The sequence below is a fragment of the Castor canadensis genome, chromosome 7, assembly GCF_047511655.1.
Source record: "Castor canadensis chromosome 7, mCasCan1.hap1v2, whole genome shotgun sequence".
Lineage (NCBI taxonomy): Eukaryota > Metazoa > Chordata > Mammalia > Rodentia > Castoridae > Castor > Castor canadensis.
This window is the reverse complement of record NC_133392.1, coordinates 50352172-50375093: the sequence shown is the minus strand read 5'-3', so window position 1 is coordinate 50375093 and position 22922 is coordinate 50352172. Positions and strand designations below refer to the sequence as shown.

At 36.8% G+C, this 22922-nt stretch overlaps 1 protein-coding gene and 1 long non-coding RNA gene across 6 annotated transcripts in view; one reads left to right on the top strand and one right to left on the bottom strand.

Moving 5' to 3' along the window:
• The window catches only part of Bicc1 (BicC family RNA binding protein 1), a 262071-nt gene that overhangs the window by 17113 nt on the left and 222036 nt on the right, over nt 1–22922 (bottom strand). For 4 of the 5 annotated variants that reach the window (XM_074078893.1, XM_074078895.1, XM_074078897.1 and 1 more), the window contains exons 9-19: nt 21323–21454; nt 18555–18741; nt 16619–16780; nt 15970–16166; nt 15698–15830; nt 14979–15135; nt 12753–12918; nt 9922–9961; nt 9407–9561; nt 3371–3527; nt 64–224 (exon numbers count right to left, since the gene is read on the bottom strand). In XM_074078893.1, the coding sequence (XP_073934994.1) occupies nt 64–224; nt 3371–3527; nt 9407–9561; nt 9922–9961; nt 12753–12918; nt 14979–15135; nt 15698–15830; nt 15970–16166; nt 16619–16780; nt 18555–18741; nt 21323–21454 (1647 nt within the window). The remainder of the gene's footprint in view (nt 1–63; nt 225–3370; nt 3528–9406; nt 9562–9921; nt 9962–12752; nt 12919–14978; nt 15136–15697; nt 15831–15969; nt 16167–16618; nt 16781–18554; nt 18742–21322; nt 21455–22922) is intronic. The other variant, XM_074078894.1, reaches the window with a different exon arrangement.
• LOC141424795 (uncharacterized) lies at nt 5598–21431 on the top strand. Its single transcript, XR_012449708.1, has 3 exons — nt 5598–5681; nt 10543–10648; nt 21304–21431. It is a non-coding gene; the product is annotated as an uncharacterized lncRNA (long non-coding RNA).

Below are 22922 nucleotides of genomic sequence, written 5' to 3'. Positions count from 1 at the left end.
GAGTGATTTCCTTCTAGAGGTCACCATGCACAAAGCTACCCAGGAAAATACATAATGACTGACCTCTTGTTGCTGGAAGACATCTGTGTATTTACCCAGGCCCAGTTTGCTGAAAAGTTCAGGGAGGTCAGAGCCTTTGAAAGAGCTGTTCAGGTTACAGCCATTGCTTCCTGTCAGTGAGGAAATGCAGTCCATGTAATTGCTGCTGCTGAGATAGTGCTCCGCTGAAAGGCAAGGAGAGACAGGCCTGAAGTGTAAATGTCCACAGAGAACATGGTTTAATTAAAAGTTCTAATCATCAAATACTTCAGATTTCATTGTTCAGCTGAAGAGAGCAGTAGCTGCAGAAATACAGCAATCCTTTACTGAAATACTGGCTTTTCATTAAGGAAATGCTGGTTTTTGCTTTCAGGGAGGCCCCTGCCATTTAAAAATTACTCTTGGGAGGCAGAAATTCAGCCATAGTGCCTCTGTAGTTATAGTAATCATTCATCATATTCTCCCTTAGCATTCAGAAACATTTGCTCTTTATAATTGGCTTGATGTGAATTAAATGAGGAATCTGAGGGAGGATCCCTGGGACATAATAAAGGTATGGAAAGTTATTACAGATCTAGGCTCCTTTTGGATGGCAAGATGACTCTCTGTATTCACACTTGTACTTTCCTTCTGTCAAAGGAATTGCAGGATATCACAACATATAAATCTCATTCCCTAGGAAAATACAACTGGGCAGCAAGCTCACCAAGTAGAGTGTTTCTAAAATGAGGCATAATGTATGAAGTGATAAGAATGCTGCTGAAGTTCCTGCATTTAATTTATGTCAGAAATTAATCTGTCTCTTGGGAAAAATTCTAACAGTAATACAGAGGTTTGCCTTGGCTCTGCAACTGATTTGGTGGGCAAGGGTTTCAACATGCTGTGGTTCTCAGACCAAGTAACAAACACGGCTGGGTGAAGGACCAACGAACCATGCCAACTACCTCACCAAATACATTCACACACTCTCTCTCTCTCTCTCTCTGCTTTAGAGTTTCTAGTGGAGCTCTGTGGCCATTCCTATCTCCCTGATCAATAATTGGCTCTTGCCTGTGTCAGAAATCTGACCTTTTATACCCAGGATACAGCTTTAGGAGGGATTCCTGGAGGGAAAGGAAGAAGAAGACATTCACCTAAACCAATCAGATCCATCTAAGCTGCTCTAGGGATCAGGCCCTGCCAAATCTGAGAATCTTGTTCTGTGCTGTTATGATTCCATTAATCATTTTCTTTAGTTGTTTTCACCTCCCAACTGAGAAGTCCTTTACATACCTCAAATGGAAGGAATTTCTTGATAAGGTTTCTTTTTTTTTTCTTAAAAACAGATGTTTTATCTCTTGTAGAGAAATGTTAAGGGAAAAGGGCCCAGAACAAATGCTAAAATACTGTCCCAAGACACTTTACCATTTGAAGGTGAAGGAGAGTCCCCCAAATAATCAAAAATGATTGAGAAGGAATGACCAATGAGGTACTCAGTCAAAGATGACACAGAACAGACCACAATGAGCACATCAGAGCAACCAGGACTTGAGAACATGAAGTCACTGGCAGGATGACCATATAACTTATTGTACAAATAATAAACTTACTTTTGGGAGAGAGTAAAAAATGAGCTGCTGGTATAAAAAGGGATGGCCAGGGAAAATGGAAGCTTTAGACACTGACAAGTGTATTAAGAAAAATTATGTAAAGCTATACTGTTTAATACAGTAGCCACTGGCTACCTGAAATTGAATTGAACACCTGAAATGAAGCTAGAGGGAATTAAAATGTTCTATCAGCATAAAATATACTGCAGATTTTGAAGTCTTTATACAAAATAATGTGAAGTACCTCATTAAATATTTTGCATATATTGGGCTAATTAAAAGTATTAGTAAGCATTTAAAGAACAGATATTTGAAAATAAAATATTCTTAATGATAATGTTTATAATGGCCAATAACTTTCTTTACATTTCTTTTTCTCTTAACTACTGACAGTTTATATATCCTCTTTTAAACTCCTACATTCCTAAGACATCTGATGAGAGGCAAATAACAGTTTTTTATGTCATTCCTTTTTATTAATGAATCTCTTGTCTTAACCCAAAACTTCAACTACATAGTACAGTCAATTGTAATTATAAAATGTTAAATGAAGGGAAAGGAAATAAAGATAAAAAAGAGAAGCACAAAACTAACTCATTTTGTGCTTTACACCAAACATCATTTATATCCCAAGACCTGTTCCTGCAACCAGCCTGCCTCTTGGCTCCGGCTCCATCACACTGTCGGGCTGGAGAAGCCAGCCAGTGACAAATGGGAAGTTCCCAGATCATTGTTGACAGTATACTTGGGAATGGAAGAGTTAACCATTCCTTCTTATTTAGACTTGACCCATACTATGAGTGGTCTTTTCAAGTGTAAAGTTCCTAACAATATAGCTGACTTGAATGATTATCATCATTCAACCGGCTGTTACAGTGTCTTCTGTGCTTATCTAGATTGTCTTTCTGCAAATACTCTAAAATACTCCAAGCCACGTGTCAGAGTTCCCTATTTTTCAAGAATCCTGAAAAAAATGCATTAGAATCATATCTAATGACAATGTCAATTCTTGTCTGCTTACCTCATATGGACCAGAAATGTGGGCACTGTGATACCCAAAAACTCAGATTCATGCTGAGTCTCAGTCATAGTTTTTCACGCTTTAAGGATTTTTTTTTCTTATTCATGCTAATTGAGCTATACCTTGTTAAGTTAAAAAAATAAAATAAAATCCCGTTCTTTACTTTTAGTAGCTACCACTGGGAAGTCTCTTTACAATTGTCTAAGATGCTAACTTGGTAATATTTTTCTTAAGTGCCTTCTTATGCCCCTGTTTTTTTCCCACCATCTGATGTCTATGCATGTATAGTTCATTCACTCCGTAAACATTCACCTACCTGCTGAGTATCAGACACTTGGTAAGGCACTTGGGAGATAACAAATAAGGCACAGACTAACAAAAAGCCTGGCACATGGGCGCTTAATAAATGTTTACTGAATAAATATGGACCCTGAATTGAGGAGCTCAAATTTTATAGGGAAAGACAGATATGTAAATTAGTAATTACATTTCAGGGTAACAAATGCTAGATAGACACGTACAAAATGCAATGAAAGGTGAGAACTAAGTGACCTGGTCTACCGGGACAAACAGGAAAAGCTTCATGGAGGAGGTGGCACATGAATTTCACCAAGCACTTGAAGTCTCAGGAACCAGAATTACACTTTAGTAGTATCTTAAGTCAAATAAACACATTCTAAGCTTATTATGCTTAAAACTATCAATAAACATCAAAACTCACTTGATTTGTTTTGTTTGCGCTTGGGGCTGCCAAGAGAGGCTGCAAATTCACTATGACTTGTGGGTCCTATTCCATTTCGGTCTCTCCAGTTGTCAGATTCACTTCCACTTCCCAAGTGCTCACGACTGTTGGACCGTGAAAGGGACATTGATGAGCCCTGTAACCATCAAACCAAATAAAGAAATGGTTAATAAAGGTGGTTTCTCAGGGTGGGAGAAACAAATCCAAATTTTACCATCACTCTTTACTTTTATTTGTAATCACTGTATATTGATTCTCAGGAAGAGGCTGTCTTATCTTTCTATAGCTTTTGTCCTCTGGAAACCAAAGACACATGAAAATATATGTGAAGTCTTTTCTCATCCTTACGTAGAGCTTATCATGAGGTACCTAGCAGAACTCTGGGAATTCCCAGTATAAAGAATCCTTCCCATAAGAAAAGTGGTGGCTGAGACTCATCTCTGTTTTTAGGAACCACAAAGCAAATATTCTACCTGGCATAGCAGAGATTCTTCATCTTGACTTACACAAGAAGTAGAAATGGAATGAGGTGCAAGTAAATCAGACACTTTGAGACAAATCAAGCTCCGAGCCTAACAGCCAAAGGTTACAGGCAGCTCTCTCATCTCCTTTATGTTACCAGTCCCCAAACAAGTACATAATCTCCACAACAAATTACAAATACCCTGGAATAATTTGCCTTTTAAAATTCTCCAAACATAAACACCAACAAGATATCTTATTGAATAAATAATATGAAGTCAGAACCTTGACAGTACTGGGAGAAGCCATTCATCTGCTTGACTCTAGCAATATTACTGGCTCAGCAATAATATTTCTTTTATTACCAAGCACTGATAATATTTAAGATCAATAAAATATGTTTGTTGAAAAAATAAAATTCTCCAAAAAAAATGAAAACAGTAATTTAATACATCTCAAATTTGGCACTAAATCTACATTTATTCCTTCCTTTAATCATTTAGTCACAGTATTACAAGAACACTATTTTATACTAGAATGTCAAGATTCTCTGATTTTCAAAGATTTATGTTCTTTGGGAAATTCCAAGAGAATCCTTTATTGTTTGTATCAATAAACATACTTAACTCAATCCTGTAGCAGTACAACCATAGTTGACTATGGTTTCCTTTAAATATTTCCATCCCTGGCATCAAACCCCAGTCCTAGGGTTTCTAGCTATTTTTTTTTTCAGTTGTTGTGCTGAGGATACGTTGATTTATGTACTTTACTGTATCCTCTACAGGATCTTCTTTTTTCCATTATAACTGTCACATTACCCTGGAGCTCAGTCCTAGAACCCTTATTTTCATCACCCCACTGAGATGAAACCTCTTTCAAAGTTTGATGAGGGCAGTGAGTCCCAAGTTTCTATCTTTAGATTTGACTTCTCTGTTGAAATTCAGAACCATAGAACTGCCAATCTGACACCTCCATTATAGTGTCTCATAAGCATTTTAAACTTTTCATCTTGAAAATGAGTTGTTGATTACTTGCCTCCCTCACACCAGCTACTCCCAAACCTACTGTGCTTAGAACTCTTATATCCTAGCAAGGGACTCTACCACTCACCTGGGTGCTCCAGTCCCAAATTCAAATTGTCATTCCTGACTACTCTGTCCATCAATACATGCAGTCCATTAGAGAGTTCTGAAAATCTCTGAATATACCCCAAATCTGCCCACTTCTTTCCATTTCTACCAGCTGCTTCCATAACAGCCATGCTGATGCTATTCTTGCTGCCTTTATATTATAGGGATAATCTGTAGTACATAAAACAAGGAGACATTTTAAAAATACAAATTATAACAAATCATGCCTCTTTGTAAAGTCTTATATTGTGCTTCCATTGTACTTTACCATGAGTTGGGGAGCTCCAAAATTAAGCATCATAATTTCTCCACATTTTTCATTGTATATTGCAAGTCTGAGGTGTTCCAGAATTGGGCTCTCCCCAGCCTCATCTCTAACGCTCTACTACCCTAGCTTCCTTCTCCTATAAGAACTTGCCAGTTCTGATTTTAGGATGGATCATGCTGGTGATTCCCTTGACTTAATACTAAGATCCTAAGAACAAGGTTGGTTTTTTTTTGTCATCTAGGTTTCATAGCTTGAATGTCACCTGCTCAAGTAGCCTGTTTCATATTCCTCATGGACTTTTATCACCTAATGCCTTCTTATTGTTCTGTGTTTTTTCCTACCTATCAGAAAGAAAACTCTGTTCCTGAAAGGATGAACTTTGTATTTAAGCACTGTGTCTCTGTATCATAGGACTGTGCCTGGAACACAGGTAATTAATATTTGTGTAATTACTGAATGACTCTCAAATGCTCCTTTTTCTACATCTATAGGATGCCTCTGCTGATTTATGCAAAGGGATGTAGTGAAATTAAGGCTCATGGAACCAAAAAATAGATTTTCTAATGAAGATGTCTTTAATATTATACCTCAACCCAGATAAATCCAATGCAGCAAGACAAATAAGAACATGCTCAAAACTGGTATCTACCAGAAACATTACTTGAGTTGTTATGCATTACTTACATATTACAAAAATCTGCATTTAAACTCTTTTTGAGTATATACAGCCATTCATTTAAGTCCTAGCTACTGTAAGTCACACAGCTATTATCAGGCCTGGCTACACATCGTGATTTCTGGAAACTAAGTAAAGCATTATCTTGTGATATCTACTATTTATTTACTAATCAATCTAAAATATCAACAGATACCTTAGATTTGTAAGATTTAAAGTAATCAGATACCTTCATTACTTAATATTGGGGAAGTTGAAAACCATCTTTGATTCCCAATGCAAGTTTTATTTGCTTCAAGAAAATGTGAACCTTAGTTATGCTTTTAAGAGATGGGTGGCAAAAAGAAAAGGGAAAATCCTTTTCTTTGTATTTCTGCTGATTATACACATATTTCAGTTCAAAAAAGAATTTTTTGTTTTTTACTTTTGATGTCCCAATATAACACCAAGTGGATAGGCTCACATTTTTCAGCCTTAGAGAAAACAAAAAATCTTGGAAGTGTCTTTTATCTAAAGGAGCTTTTTGGAATCAACTAATTTCTTATAGTTGCTCCTAAACTGGAAAAGTATAGTTCAAGTCTAGCTTCTCAATAATACTGAATACAGAGATCAAAGTATCAAGTTTTTTGTCACAAGTAAACTTCCTGCAGGAGGAAACCCCTGTACCCTAACTCAGAGAGTAGCCTCACCCATCAGGATCTATTGACCAAACATATTGCTTCTTATAAATCTGCATCCTACTTGTTCACTTGGTTTTACTTTTCTTTGAGGAAAAATTGTAAGGAAAAGGAGGGTGAGGGGTTTCTAGGTACCCTGTAATTGAAAAATGTTAGTAATCTAATATTAGATATAATTTTTAATAAAAATTAGTCTCTCTACTGTTTCTCAGGTACTTCCACACGTTCTTATCCATAGAAGCAATCCTTGCTACCCTATTTTTAATTCTTCTGAGTCTTTGCAGAGAAAAGGGAAAGGCAAGCAAATGCAGATGGCAAATGCTGCAGAAACTAAGATAATGCTATGTGAGGGGCCCTTTCTCTGCATTTCAACGTATTTGGGATGCATGAGGAATAGTCAGTCCCAAGGAGAATCTAGACTACCCATCCAAAGAAAGCTATATAATATCTTTCCTTTAACAGCACTGAAAAAGGCAGGGAAAAAAAGCAGATTTCATGGTATGTGCCTGTGCTCTAGTCTAGCAGTCACACCTGCCCTCGTCTTCTACCTTTTGGTGGGAATGGGCTGATAAGACACCAGCCAGTATGGAGAATCAGGCTAGCCCAAGACAGCCACAGCAGGGGTTCAGCCAATGTGACCGAGTCCTTGTACATTCCTGGTTACAGGAAATGGTCTACCTGACCTTCAACAAGAGCAGGAGCAGAAGAGTGGGGTTCCTGTGCACATTTTTGTCACCACCTGTTAGTGCTACTTCCCTTTACAGCAGCAGTGTTTCCTGAGGGCCACCTGCATCAGAATCATCCAAGGTTCTCACTCATTCCCTACCTGCTGAATGAGATCCTGGAGGAAGAACCTGCATTTCTGTCAAGCTCTCTAAGTGATTGTCATGTTAGTACAAGCATGACCACATGGCTCTACGTTGGTTACATATCAACTTTGCTTATGCATCCCTCCAGTTAAATCATTAGGAAGACAGTTTAAGGAAATTTTGTAATGAACTCAAGTCCTTCTTCTGACATTTACTGACCATGACCTTGAGGAAGACACTTATCCATTCTGGGCCTCTCTTCCTCCACTGGAAATGTGGGAACTGAATAAACTTATAGATGAAAACGCCCATTATAAATCACAAAGAACTGAATGTGATTTAACACAATTATTACTAATACAGTTGGTTACAAGAAGCATAAATAGCTTAAATGTGCAGAACTGCTCCCAGCAATAAACATTCATCTATGTAATCTTATCTTTCATCAGACTCTTGGTTTTCTTTGGATTTCCCTCCAAGGGAAGTCATAGTAGCTTCTCAATATTGCTGAGAACTTAGTGTGCACCACGCTAAGCACTGCATGCACTTGCTGATATCCTCCTCAGTACACCTAGAGTAAAAACACAGGTTCAGAGAGTGAAGCCTCACAGAAGCTACACAAGTGATCAGTGGGGGATATCAGACCTCAGAGCCCCTGAACTTGACCACTAGGATACTAAAATGATCCTCATTCTCAACTTCTCATACTCTTGGCTTTAAAGAGTAGAACTAAGTGAGTATGTCTGAAGTGAAAGAATTCATCTCTGAAACTACAGAAACACAACCAACAACTAACACTTTACTGCGTCAAAATCAAGAGTTAGTGAAGTAGAGGACTGCAGGGTACATCGGTTAAAAGTCTCAGATTATGCTAACAAAAGCAGATGCTTATTTTCTCTTCAAGCTCTAATGGCAGAAGGAGCGCGTACCTCCAACCACCTTGGTATTTTTCATAATAGTTCCTACACTCTGGCTGCTGAAGGTCACTCCATTCTTAAATGCAGCCTGCCGGTGGCTACTGCAACTCTGACAATGGAATTCATAGGGGACTATTCTTTCAATAGTGTTTTCCTTTTCACTTGCTCAAAGAGAGAAAGAAAAAAACAAAAAAACCCAGCATGTTTGCTTTTGCCTTTCATCAACAGTCTAATTTATCACAAAGAAAATGGGTGGAGAAAAGAAGGTGAGTATATAAAAGCTGGTTATTAGACTAACAATCGTGAAACCCTTCACCGGCTCTTGTGTTTTAGCCTACAGTGCTCTGGTTGAAAACTGTGATTCTTGAATTAATTATCTGTGTCCACATTTGGGTCTGCAATCTCTCGGTATTGTGTACAGGCTCTCTCGCTAGCCTCACCCCCCACTCCCAAAGGCTTATGGCCAAAATCTGACACTCTTATATGGAACAGGCCTGTTCAGTGAGTCACGTGGAGTCTGGCTGAGGAGTATAGAACTCTGGACCTCTCCTCTGCATGCTAGGAATGCCAACTTCCTGGTTTCACCCTAAGCTGGGCAGCCAACATCTGGGAAACATAGAAGTTTTGGAACTCTTGTTTGAGATACTTCCTGCTGTGTTCTTGGCACATCTGAACAAAGTGAATTTTTAACTCATATCTGAAAACCTGTTTTTGTTGAATATTTGCCTTTTCCCACTATGGTAGCTTTGCTAGTGATACCCTTGGACAAAAGACTCTTTATACATTTTAATGAAATATTACATCTGCCCTTTGCTTAATTTTAGCTCTACTCTGGCATTTATGGTGCCTCTCCCCCAACAAAAACAGAATTATCTAAATTTATATTTCCTTAAGAACTGATCAACAACTATAAGATAGCACCAATTTTATAACAACATGTTTACAAGAACAGAAATAGAAACAAGCCACCATTAATCATTTTCCTTATATCTATAAAGAAGTGGAGGTGAGGAAGGAGACTGATATACTCTTGTTGAAAGAACAGACAGGAAGAATGGGAAGAGCATGTCACAAACCTCATAAGTGGTTGTCATTGTGGGTTTATAGGACACATGATTGGCCCTTCTCAGCTCCTTGATTGTTTCAGCTGGCATGGATTTCGAAAATCCCAGGCCACTCCATGTATTTGTAGGTGTTCTGACCTCGGTCACCACTGGTTTCTTTAACATAGCTTTGGAAAACAGAATAGAATACAAATGCATTGTACACTTAAGAATAAAATATTAATGATGAGTATGGTTTCTTTGATATTTGTGAGGAAATTATAACTAAATGTTATCATTATAAAATGTCTAAATATATAATAAAACATTCCATCGAAGAACTGGCACATGAAATGCTACATAATTTCTTAATTGATCTGATGCTAATCTTTTAAAAAAATATATTAAACCTCAATAGAATTTGCACAATTTGAATCCAAACATTTTGGGTTTCTTTTTATGGGTATCCAATTTTTCAATTCACCATGAATACACAAAACTGCTTATGAGTATACTGAAAAAGTATAAATCGTTCGTGAGTCAGTTACCTTTGGTTGCCAATAGCTTCTTTTGTTCATAGTCAAATGCCTGAAAATCAGAGAGAATGTCTTTGTTACCAATCTCTACAACTATCATGCCAGTATTCCACTGTTAGAGACCAAAGGGTTTGACTCTGTCCCATGAATCTGCCTGAGACATATGCTAAGCTCTGCACCATGACATGACAGAAATACAATGCAAGCATAATAAATCTAATCATGCTTTCAAAACTAATTAGTTAGAATAATAAATTACTACTTCTGACTTAAAGACATGGAGTGAAAAAGGAATTTTTCCATGAAAAAGAAAAACAAATTCCTGTTTATTAAGAATATCTACTACGTCAGGATCACTGCATGGTACGATGTAATAAATAACCTAAAAGAAGTTATGATAAGTTTCAAAATAATACATCACAAGGTATCTATTTTATCTTCTTCTCTGCCTCAAAATCCCTATTTAGGAAAGCATGCCTGAATAGTATAATGTTGAGACAACTTAAGAAGTTATTAGCTTAATTGGCATAGTCTTTGCTTTTGAAATGAGATAGATGGAAACTGTGTAGCTTTAATCTATAATGACATTAACAAATTCAACAGAATTAAATCTAGTTACTTTTTATTTCACAGGACTAGGATGGCGCCACACTCAATTCCGCTAACACTGAATGAGTAATTATGATGCAGTCACATCTATGTGGGGACCAAGAGATGTCTTTCTGAAAAACAAGTACAGGTATAGCTACATCTCAAATACTAACCCCACGTTCTCAATTCCCCTACTTAAGAATTAGCTAAGTCTTGATTTAAGAGTGTCTCAAAGGCTGACCAGGAAGGTCAAGAAACAACTGGCAAGAGTTCTTTGACTTCTCCCCAAAAGACTAAACATCGTATATAAAGTCCACATATAATTTATGGTCAGAAACAGAACACTTCAGAGTGAAATGTGCTGCAGATAAAAATTAGGCTAGCACGATCAAAGTAAACAGAAGCTGTCCCAGACAAGCCATAACATGATAACTCTAAAAACACGGCAGTAAATCAGGAGAACCAGATTTTTAGATAACACTGTTTGATGAGGGTTTTTTTAAAAATCCCAGGTCTAAAAGTTAAAAATCAACTTTTAATAATTAATCCTCAAGGGGAAGGTATGGGGAAAACCAACATTTACTTGTTCAGTGCCAATGGTTAAAGAAACTGTGCTTTATGGAAGAACACAGAAATGGATCAAAAATAATCTGTAGCCTCAAAGACTTAGTGTTAGGAGGCTGAGTAAGAGAAATAACTACAAAGTGAAGTACGTATGAAAAGGTGGCTAGAGATACAGCACTCCAAGAGCAATCAGAAGACAGATAAATTTTCAGTCACAGAAATTAGAGAAATCGTCAATTTTTGTCCTGTCAATGCTCAGTGACTATTCTCATTCATTTCTTAGTAATTTTAGGAGTCAGATTTCACTAATGGCATACATATATCTATTCTATTTAAGTTCAAACAATACCATCAAGAACATTCTCAACCCGAGTCCCACAAAAAAAAAAATTCTCATCTATCCTAAAAGAAAGAAAAATGAAATTGGTTCATGAAACACATAAACCTGATAAAAAAGAAAACAAGAACTACAAAGTGAAAAAAATTACAAGGGAACTTGGTATTTCTTAAATGGGAGAATTTTAATTCATATTAACTAAAAATAAATCCCCAGAGAAAATACAGTAAATGACTTTTTTAAAAAATCACTGACACATTTTGAAGGCCGTGGATTTTATTTTCCTAAAACCTAATGAAAATGTTCAGATGCAATGGATTAAAAACCAGACAAGCAGGACTAAATTATCATTTGTGTTGGAATAATAGTAATATAACTTAGCTCCATGAATTAATTTCTTTGCCATGTCTACGAAAGCTTTTATGTTTCTAGAATTTTGTGAAAAGTTTTTCCCTTTTTTTGGAGACTGGGGAAGGAGCGAGATAAGTCTACTATGAAGTAGCTAAGTCTACCCAGTAATTCTAGTACTGAATACTGAAATGTATAGGAATCTCTAAAAACACAAAGCACAAAACCCTCAGCTTTCATATTGTCATCTATGTGGAAATCATTTCTGAATTTAATGATCAGTAATCTATTTTAAGTAATTAACTTAATACTTTGGAAATGGATATAAAGAAAGGCCCTACTGAGGAAACTGTTTGGAATAGTCATAAAAATTTATTAACAACATAATCAATAATATTCTGCATCTACTTTTTTTCCCCATTTTGTAAGTTCTTTTATTGGTTCCTCAATGTTTTAAATTTTTCACATAAACAGTGCATGTTTATTGCTATTGCAATTGGTTTTCCCTTTCTATTATAGTTTTTAATTTCTTGCTGGTTTTTTTTTCTGCATCTACTTTTAAAGAAATAAAATTTCACATTAATTATTTTTATAACCATTTCAAAACAGCACACATTTATCATCTTCATTTCATAGAGAATATTAGACCTATTCATCCAAGTCTATGTCATGAGGCAGTAACACTTAGAAATGTAGTCTCTCACGGCTATATAAAACTTTTTCAAATAACAGATGAGTGTTATTTGCACTAGACATAGTGACACAAATCATCTTACACCATTTTAATATTATATTTTAAAGAATTATTCTCACTTAAGTTAAATCCTGCATGTCATTTTTAGTGCTTATAGTAAATCCAATTCCTGACCTCTGCATATATATCTAAATTTCATTTTTACATAGTGTAGACAGAAAGGCTAATTTCTACACTACTGCTAAACACTCACTGAATTCTAATCCGAGTACCTGGACCTGAATGACTTTCCTATTTTATTTCCATTACCTGCATGTTGACATATGGTGGCCTTGGAGCAAGGCGGGCCCTCTCAGAGTTGTGCTGGGCAGCTGCTGCTCTCTCTGCAGCACGCTCACTCCCAGGAGCCTTCTTGTCAGCCAAGGGGCTTTCTGAAGCACTCAGCTCAGGGTCTGAGAGCAACCTGTCAGTGCTGCTGTGAAAGAGAGTTTGGCATTTAACACTCCATCATATATACAAATGTGCTGCGTGCTTCCTGGATGGCACATCACTAGCATGATTACCCTCATCACCGTTTACATGTCTCATCTCATTTAGTCTTCACAGCAACACCACTGACACAGCAGTGGTGTGATGTAGGTACTACAGCCATCCAATTTGACAGATGAGGAGATACCTTGTTCATAATCACTCTCTAACTTGAATGGTACAGCTAGAATTTGAACTCAGTCATTCAGACTTTAGGACTATAGCTTAAAACTATTTCATGATATATACTGTATATATTATATATAGAATATATGGTATCTTACATACAAAACACAGTGAACAGATGTACAGACAAGATTTCTAATTTTTACACATCAACCAGGTTTCAACAACTCATGAATACAAAGTCTAAGCAGAGGTTGAGCAGATCTGAAAGCATGTAGATGACAGAATCTATGTATGTGAAATGCATATGATATAATTAATAATAGTATCTATGTGTGCGAAATACATATTATAACAACAAATAAAAGTAGAACATAAATAAGATCTATTCTCTAAAGCTTGTTTAGGAAGATGGGCAGACCATCAAAGTACTTCTTGTAATGAGCAGCACACCTGAATTATAGTATATGAAACATGCAGAGGATGCATGCACCTCAAGTTTAAATCCAACTGCACCCATAAGGCTCAAATAAAACAGGAATCTATAATATCAAAAAAAGGACTGCTTTATTCATTTGTTCACAGTTTTATTCATTCAACTATTCAGTTGTGTCAAGAGAATTCAGATGGATTTAGAAAGGGCTACTAGAATACAAAATGAGAACAATAAACACTGCTTGACAAAAGTTGACAGTGGCTTTACAGAGGACATTTGAACTAGGATTTAAGGGGCATCACAAGTTCACTGGTGCCAAACGCCATGAGAACAGCAACTTGGAGGGAGAAGTGTAAGGAAAGGAAAGGAAGCAGGCAATGCAGATTGTTGGTGCTCTTTAAGCTACAATGTGACAAGATCAAATTCATATGAAAAAATATTGCTACAGCAAAATAAAGAAGAGGTCAAGTTGATGACAGAATGTGGCAGGAAGACCATGGTGAGGCTTGCAGCTCAATCTGCATGGGAGATGAGGAGAGTTCAGAACATGTTCAATTATGAAAGGAAAGGGTGTGTCATTCAAATGCTTCCATAGATAAGAAGAAAAATGTTGCTCTAACCTATACTGAAGGTTCATTTTGGGCATTAATGCTATATAAAGAAAAATACAGACAAGGCAGAATTGGACAAACTTAGGTCAGGGTTTATAAAGCAAAATGGTTTTTAGTAAGAAAAGGAGGAAATAAGAATCTCTGCTAATCTTTTCATAAAGACTCTGTCAGGGTATACAAGGAACTAGTAAGATGGTAAAGAAAATCAATTGGGTGGGGAGGAGTGGGAGCAGAGCATTTCACCCTACAACAGAAGGAAGGAAATGGAAAAAGGAAAAAGAGTAAGAATGACCCACTGGCAACTGTGCTATGGCAAGAAAGAGTTCTATCTAACACAATTTATGCATTAATACTTAATGTGATTTGTAACAGATAAAAGTCACTATACTGTCAAGTATTTATTTAAAAGTTTGCAATTAACTACCTTGGGAAAAGGAAGCCACAGCTTAAGAAAGAAATTCAAAGCCAAACAAAGAGGAATTCATTGTGGAAAAAGTTCTAAAGGCAAAATAGAGGGTAAAAATTGTTTCTAATGATTACAGAAGAGCAGAGGAAGTTACAGTTTCAAAGCAATACAGAAGGTTTAGAGGACATGGATATAAACCCAACTTTAATAGGGCAGAGACTGTAAAGAATATAGGCAAGGATGAAAGTTTACAGATATTATTCCTTACAGTTTTAAAAAAGACAATTAAGAAGAGAAATGGAAAAGCCACAGATGAACTCTAACTTGACTTGAGCCAAAAAGTTTAAACTATTGAGTTTAAAAAAAAAATCAGTCTGCTATACACTTTCTTTCAAAGAATCAAGGGCTTAATATATGAAAATACATACTGTAAGTGTGAGTTTTTTGTGCCTTGCAGTAGCTCTATTGTCTGCCTCTTGGCACAGGAAACCTTGGAGGGACCCAACATCTGTTTCAAGTCACCAGCATTCCCAGAGTGGGAAGGACTTCGGGGCATGCCTACTTCGACAAAGGCATCATTACAACCTTCGGGGGAGAAGAAAAAAAGTGAGAAATTGAAACATCACTTTCAAGTTGACAATTATCTGCAATAGTGAAAACTCAGAACCCAACTCTACACAGACATTATTAGTCTGACACAGGGACAACGGCTTTCAGTTGCAAAGAGGATGCCTCAACAAAGTCAGGCTGTCATAAAAACTCAACTTGAAAAGATTCTCATGTTTTTGTAAAGATTGTGAGGGATAAAGAGTTATAAAAGAACACTCTACTTGGTGGGGGGTTACACAGTTACATATTTATAAGCAAACATTTGTAAGCTGATGTTTTTCTATTACATAATTACAACCACTTTAATATAGGAACGTCTAATGTCCTGGTAAAATTATATTTCTGCAGTGCTTTTTCAGTTTTTATTTCACTACACTCTTTAGAATTTCATGCAAGATATCATCTCTCCTCATAGTAGAGGTAGGATGTCTGACAGCTGGTTATCAAAACCAACTCAAATCACCACAGAGTCTCCACAATTCCCTTTCTCAAAATTACAAACCAGACTGATGATGAAGGGAAAGCTGCATTTCCTGACCTTCTGCAGAGTTTGACTTTGGAGAAGTCTGCTCAGACCCAGTTGTCTGGATGGATGGATCACCATGATTTGTACTCAGCACTTTTTCTCCAAGTGATGAAGTGGATATTGCACCATATTTTATATTTGGAGACTGAAATAATAAAGCATAACATACAGATATAGTCATAATTTTATAATTTAAATTTCATTTCAGGTGAAGAATGAAGTATGTCACAAATGGCTTATCTCTTACAAAACACATAGACCCCACCATTTTGGAAGGGCATTACCTGTGCACATCCATTTAAAGCAGCAGAGATTTTTTTGCCTTCTGTCTGCATACTGTTGATATGAACATCAACAGGAGTCAAGCCAGGAGGAGGAGATGGAGCTGTATGCCCATAGGTGGGCACTCCAGACAACAAAATATTGGTTAGCGTGGCCTGGGCAGTAGATGGAATCATAAGGTGTGGTATAGCAGAGAAACCTGTGGCAACATTTCATAAAAATAGATATGAGAGTGGAAAAACTCAGAAACCATAACTGTTATTTTCAATAACAATAAAAAACATCATCATTAGTGCAAATTTGAAATTCAATTTTGAGATCTCTCTGCAAATAGGTTTAACATTACTATGAAGCACAACAAGTGTTAAATCATGAAACACTGTAGAGAATATTTAATCCAAGCCCCTCACTGTAAGATGAGGAAACTTGTTAGGTTTAGCTTGTGCACAGGACTACCAAGGGAGCTTGTTCAAGCAAAACTTCAGTTTCCTAGTTACCAGGTCAGTGACCTTCATGTGACACGCCACTGGCCCCTGTACATCAAACTCTTTCTCCTACCCATTCTACCTGTATAATGAACGCACTGCATTAATGGGCTTCACACAACAGAATTCTAATCCATGACTTTACCTATATTTAAATGATACTGACCTGTGGCACTTGAAGTACTAGCAAGTGGGGGTGCCCATAATGTGGGGCTCGGGGTGCCAGAACTTGGACTTTGCAGAGGGCTGGCTGAGCTATTGAGAGCGTTCAGGAGTGAGTTTGGGGTTGTGGAAGTGTTTAGTGATAAGGTGGTGGGCCCCAAAAGACCTGTAATAAATCAAAGTAAAGTTGATACATAGAAATTCACAATAGAGATGGTTCCAGTATTCTCGTTTGGAATTCACATCAATATAATCTGATATTTTCTAAATATAAAACATGGGTGACATGTTTTCTTTCAAATATTCACATGAAATATTTCTTTATACAACATCAACACAGGAATCAGCTCTCCCACAAATAGATGCCATCAGAAAGGGAAGACAGATGTGCCCAAACCAGGACAAGAGTCAGGGTCACCGCACATCACCAGGTTCTATGTATTCATGTTAACTAGCCAGGAGAAACAAAATTCTGCTCAAGAACAGACTTATTTTTATTTCTCTGCATGACTCACTTGTCATTGCTTCTAAACAAGCCTTTTTTAAACCACTCACACTTAGCAGTGACAAGGGAATGAATATTTTCCTGCGGCAGAATGGATACAGGGCCCTTTGTATTCAGGACAGCCCCTGAGCTACCTGAACACTTTTCATATGTATGTCTGTCGGCAACACACATCTGAATTCTTTTGGCTTCAGCCCAATGATGAAAACTTTCTTCAGAAAAAAACTTTTGTTTTAAGCATTTAATGCTTGAGTCAAGTTATGAAATTCTTCTTTGGGCATTTAAAATATGTTCTAAAATAAAATACACATTTTATACATGTTTCCAGAAATCCATATAAAACATTAAGCATTACAGGACAGATACAGCCGTAAAAACTTTTAAAAATTCAGTAAGTCTGCATCTTTGCTCCTTTATTTTCTTACTAGTGCAGGATAAACTTGGTTCCTGCTAAGTTACCTGATCGGCATTTCCTAGTTCAAAGGCATTGCTATGTTACTATGACTATATTCAGATCCCTGTGGAAGGGATAACTTGGGTAGATTAGGGACCAAGGTGGGGGCAATCCTTTGTTATTGTAATGGTGTCCAGGCATGGCTACTTGGAATCTTAACCATATTATAATCACGTTACATTTTTAAAAGCAAAACCATGTACTGGAAAACAATTTAAGATTGCTAAGAATACTTTTTCTGCCTCAAATCAACAAAGTGACTTTCTCTGCTTATTGCATGGGCTTTTTATATAAAGGTAACTAAGAAAAGAACAAGAAAGAGGCTGACGCTGGCACAACCGTAAAGGTACACCAGCCTGTACGATGGCAATCCATAGACATCACCATGACTATTATCTGGCTTACTCTGCTTGCTTAGTGCACGAAAGCACCAATATCATAGTTTTTCCTTGCTTTAGATATAAACACAGGTCCATTTGTTTCCCTTGGTGGCTGCAGACTACATTTCCTTTGTGTCTGGGCTTGGCAGGCTTAACCCCTGGGAGTGGGGTTTGTTTTGCTTTCACCCCTTCTCCCTCTGCCCATACAGATTTACAATTACTTTTTGAAAAGCAAACTGGATAATCTTTATCTCTAGGGACTGATGGCAACATTGCAAATGCGAGAGAGAACAAACACATAAATTACAGTCTGCCTGCACACTTTAATCTCGATAGCATTCTTAATTTAGAAAAGCAAACACAGCCAGTGAAAATGAAGCAGTTAGACCTTGATTATTTATGCCAACGTAGGAAGAATCTGGGTAGTCAATATCCACAGAGCCTAACAAAAACCCCAAAATAGATTGAATCGAGGTTTGTTGCTTTTCACCTGATCTTCAGGCAGAAAGAAGAGAAAAAACAGCATTTAGATGTAGACCCAAATGGCAGAAAGAAAGGGAAGCAGATAAGCATCCCCCTGTGACAACAATAAATTTTATACCTAGTCCAGTGAGTCCGAGGCCTGCCGAAGCTAAGATATCCAGGCTGGGACATGCCAGGCCGGCAGGGCAGGATGCTGGGGATAGACTGGTTGCTATGGTAACCCCACTGCTTTCAAGTCCGAGGAGACATTTCCTTGCTTCATACATATTTAAGGCATTTCGCTCAACACTTTTCACAATCACAGACTATGAAAACACATAATGGGGAAAAAAAGGTGACATGCGAGTAGTCTACAATGAATGAAGGGAGAGGGAGGTGGTGGAAAACGAAAATGCTAATAAGAATTCTGCTCAGGGAATATATTAATGCTGCTTTGAAATTAACTGCAAATTCTGCCACTTATTTCTTACATTTACTCCTAGTAAAACGGTAAAATGTTAGTTAGCATTTATCGCATGTGTCCTGCGGTTTAGGCACTGTGATGGAAGCTGTGCGGATGCTCCATTTTCTACCCAACTCTTATTATTACTACTCAGGAAGCTAAGAGATTTAGTCATGGTCATAGCACAGTTGTGAAGGGGCAGCTACGGATGGGAACTGGTCTCTCTCCACAGCCTCTCAGCTTTACATCAAAGCTCCCCCCATCTCAGCTTTACGAACCAAATCAGACCTGTCATCATGTAGACTGCACAATAACAGTCTTTTGTATTTGGCATTTATGGTCTACTGGTTAACTAACAGACCTTGAGGTGCCATTATTACTCATCAATGGCATATCTACAGCAAAGCTATGGTGAAAAAAAGATCTAAATAATAAATCTTTTTCCTCCTCAGTGGATTCATATGGAAAAATGGAAATGTGAATCTAAAGAGGAAAGCTCCAATGGACAGTAAAGAAAATTTGTGACTAAGAAAGGAGTTAAAGGGCTAGGTGGGTTGACTCATGCCTGTAATCCCAGCTATTCAGGAGATGTAAATCAGGAGCATAGCAGTTCAAGGCAAGCCTGGGCAAAAAGTTAGCAAGATCCCAGCTCCACAAACAAGCCAGGTGTGGTGACACCTGCCTGTGGTCCAAGCTATATGGGAGGAGGATCATAGTCCAAGGCTGGTTGAGGTAGAAACACAAAACCCTATCTGAAAAATAACTAAAGGAAAAAGGGCTGGAGGAATGGCTCAAGTTGTAGGACACCTGCCTAGCAAGCATGAGTCCCTGAGATCAAGCCCTAGTACCACAAAAAGGGGAAAAATAGATAAAAGGCAGTTAAAGCAGTAGTCAGAACCAGGCCAGCTAGGCATAATTAAATTGCTCTGGGATGATCAAGGCTTCAGAATTTTCATTAACAATCTACATATCCCTGACATCTGCTCATTTCTTACACAGTTCCTGGAACTCTTGTGCCTGTCCACTTTTACATGCACAAGCCCTTGACTATATATTTTAGTCCTGGTGCCTACTATGACCCTAGTTAACTCAGATTAGTCAAGCATGAAGTTTCATCATAAAAAAAATTAATGTTCTGTTCTCTAACTTTAAACTATTTCAAGTTCACTTAGAATCAAGAGTTTTCTTTTGAAGAAGGTATGATTGTTTTTCTTCACCTGGACAGTAACTATCACATTACTTGCACATAAACAAAATTATATGCAATCCATATTACACACAAACCATTCTACATCATGACAAAGTTTATAGTTTAGAAATTTTAAAATGGAAGGCATAATTGTTTATCTACTATAGTAAGTTAGGGAACTCGATTTGGTTCAGGAATTAATTTAAATTTTTTTCTTTGAAATTTTCCGTAAGTGCAACACAATCAACATTTTATAAATCCTTTTATTTTGAAGAGAAAAATGTAGAAAACCAAGGTTAATATAGCATCTATTTACTTAGCTTAATTTTGTTTTTGACTATTGTTGAAAAAAGGAGTGTTTACCTTATTATTTTCTAATTTCATTTTCCCTCCCTTTAGTAAAAATATAATGCATCATGAATTTGGTGTGCAGCCCTCCAGACAATGCTTTGCACTTTAGAAAATAAATACATGCAAATGCTACTATTTCGTATATGTTATTGTATAATTTTATTTTTTTCCCTCAGCATCATTCTTGCTGTTTGACTTCTGGTGCAAAGGTATCTGCAGTATGTTTTAACAGAAACAGAATGATTGCAAGCATGAAACCAGTATTCACTGTGTGACCAGATGGTCCTGACTGATCTTCAAAGTGGCTATGCCAATTTTCCCAATATTAATGTAGGAACATTCCTCTTTCCTCACATTTCACTAGCACTTAATATTAGATTCATCCCATTAAAATTTTACTGTGCATTTAATTACTGGAATTTTGCAAAATTTTAGAGGAGAGGCTCCAAGAAGCCTGAATATTTTCATTACTTAAAACCTTTATTAAAAAGAATGGTCAACTATTCTTTAAATCCCTAGGGGTAGCACAGTGACTGGCATATGATAAGTACTCTAAATATTTTTGAATTGTGTTACATATGTACACATACACATACAACACATAAGTAGCTTTATGAACCCTCTGGTAACTAAGTAAAGCTTAAAGCTACCAGACTGCAAAGGAAAAAAATATATCTATAGAATAATAATGGTTACTAAAAATGGAATTTCCAAACCAACAAATATATAAAAAAATGATCATTAATGAACTGTTATAAACTTATATTGATATAACTAAATATATAATTATATGCATATTAGAGTTATTAGTTCCATGTAAATGCAATATATACTTATATGCAAAATTAAATTGTATATAACATGATCTGATACATGACTCTCTAGGTCCAGACTCTGAACCAACCTTGCTTGGCTGTTTTGGCTTTGGTTTAATACTGATGAAGACATCAAGCTGTTCCATCAACTGAGCAATGAATTGTGTATCTACTTCAATTTCTTCCTTCATATCAAACATCAACACAAGAGGAAGACAGCCCTAGAAAATGTCACAACAGAATGTAGAGGAGTTAATCATGTCAACACTGGATAACTGAGTATGCCTACAAATGATGCAATATTTCACAGATTTAAGGAGCAAAACAAAGTATTCAAGCTAAATATACACCTTCACTTATCTTGCAAGGCTGGTGTGGGAACAATACTGAGGGGGAGGAAACTATTTGGGAAGAATAAAATTGTAATCTCAAGTTTCTGGTTTTGGCCCGGAATTTTTAACCCACCTTCCACCTTTGTCACCAATCGAGTCCTACTTACCTGTGCTGCACCTGCAGTCATAACTTCTTCCTGGAGAAAATTGTTACTATTGTTCTTTCCTTTAACTACCTCGCTTTTTAGCATTACAGAGTTTAGACTTTTTTTTTTCCTCTGATGATTTATTCTTTGTCCCTAATCTACTGAGTGCAGAAACTACATAATGTACTTTTTCTGATGCACAGGGTATTACTCAATGCTAGTCCGCTGGTTGGTTGATTTTGTACAAATATAGCAAGAGAAATTAATGCTAAACAGACTAGGATTAAATGAAATACTATGCACCACTTCACTTGTGAATAAAAGTAACTTTTCTAAGGACAGTACTGTACAAAAACGTGATTGAGATATAGGTAAGGCCTGTAAGTGTACCCGCCCTTCTTTCAACTCTGTGCAATGACATGTCTCACAACACACCTATTTGAGTCAAATTACAAGGGTGAATCCATACTGCACAGAATGCTTGAAAAGTTCACTGTCCCTAAAATAACACTTAAAAACATGAAAAGAAGAAAATACAAAGAGTAACTGTAACACTTTTTGGGTAAGAATGTGCTACCTAACTGGTAGCATATTAAAAACTATCTGATAAAATAAATGTGGCCAACAAAAGAAAATTCACACAAAAAACCAATTTTCTTAAAATTCTATTATAATCCTTAGTGATTAGAACAAATTTTCATCTGTGGCAGGAATGGAGTCAACATAAAACTGAGATTTTTCTGAAAGTTTGTTGAAGTAAATTCTTCAAGTTAATAGTAGCAAAGGTCACACCTGATGTTTACTGATTCAAATGTCACCACTGAAAAAGAAAGTACAGTTGTGTCTTTCTTTTTTTCTTTTGGAAATTGGCTCTTGCTATGTAACCCAGGCTGGTCTCAACTCAAGATCCTTTACTTCTGCCTCCTGAGTGCTGGGATTATAGGTATGTGCCACCATGTCTAGCTATAGTGGTGTCTTCAATACATATTTGCAAGCCCAGCATTATGTCTATTTTGTTATTATATATCAAGCCACACACTTGGGAAGGAGAGAAATACTGTACATTATAAATGAAAAGCAATGTTGAATTATAACATATAATGCTATTGTTATTTTCATCAAGTAGCACTCAAATTTATGGACAAAGTAGCATTTTTTAAACTATATCAGAAATTTATGAAATGTACAAACATTTCAGGCTGCCAGAAGTT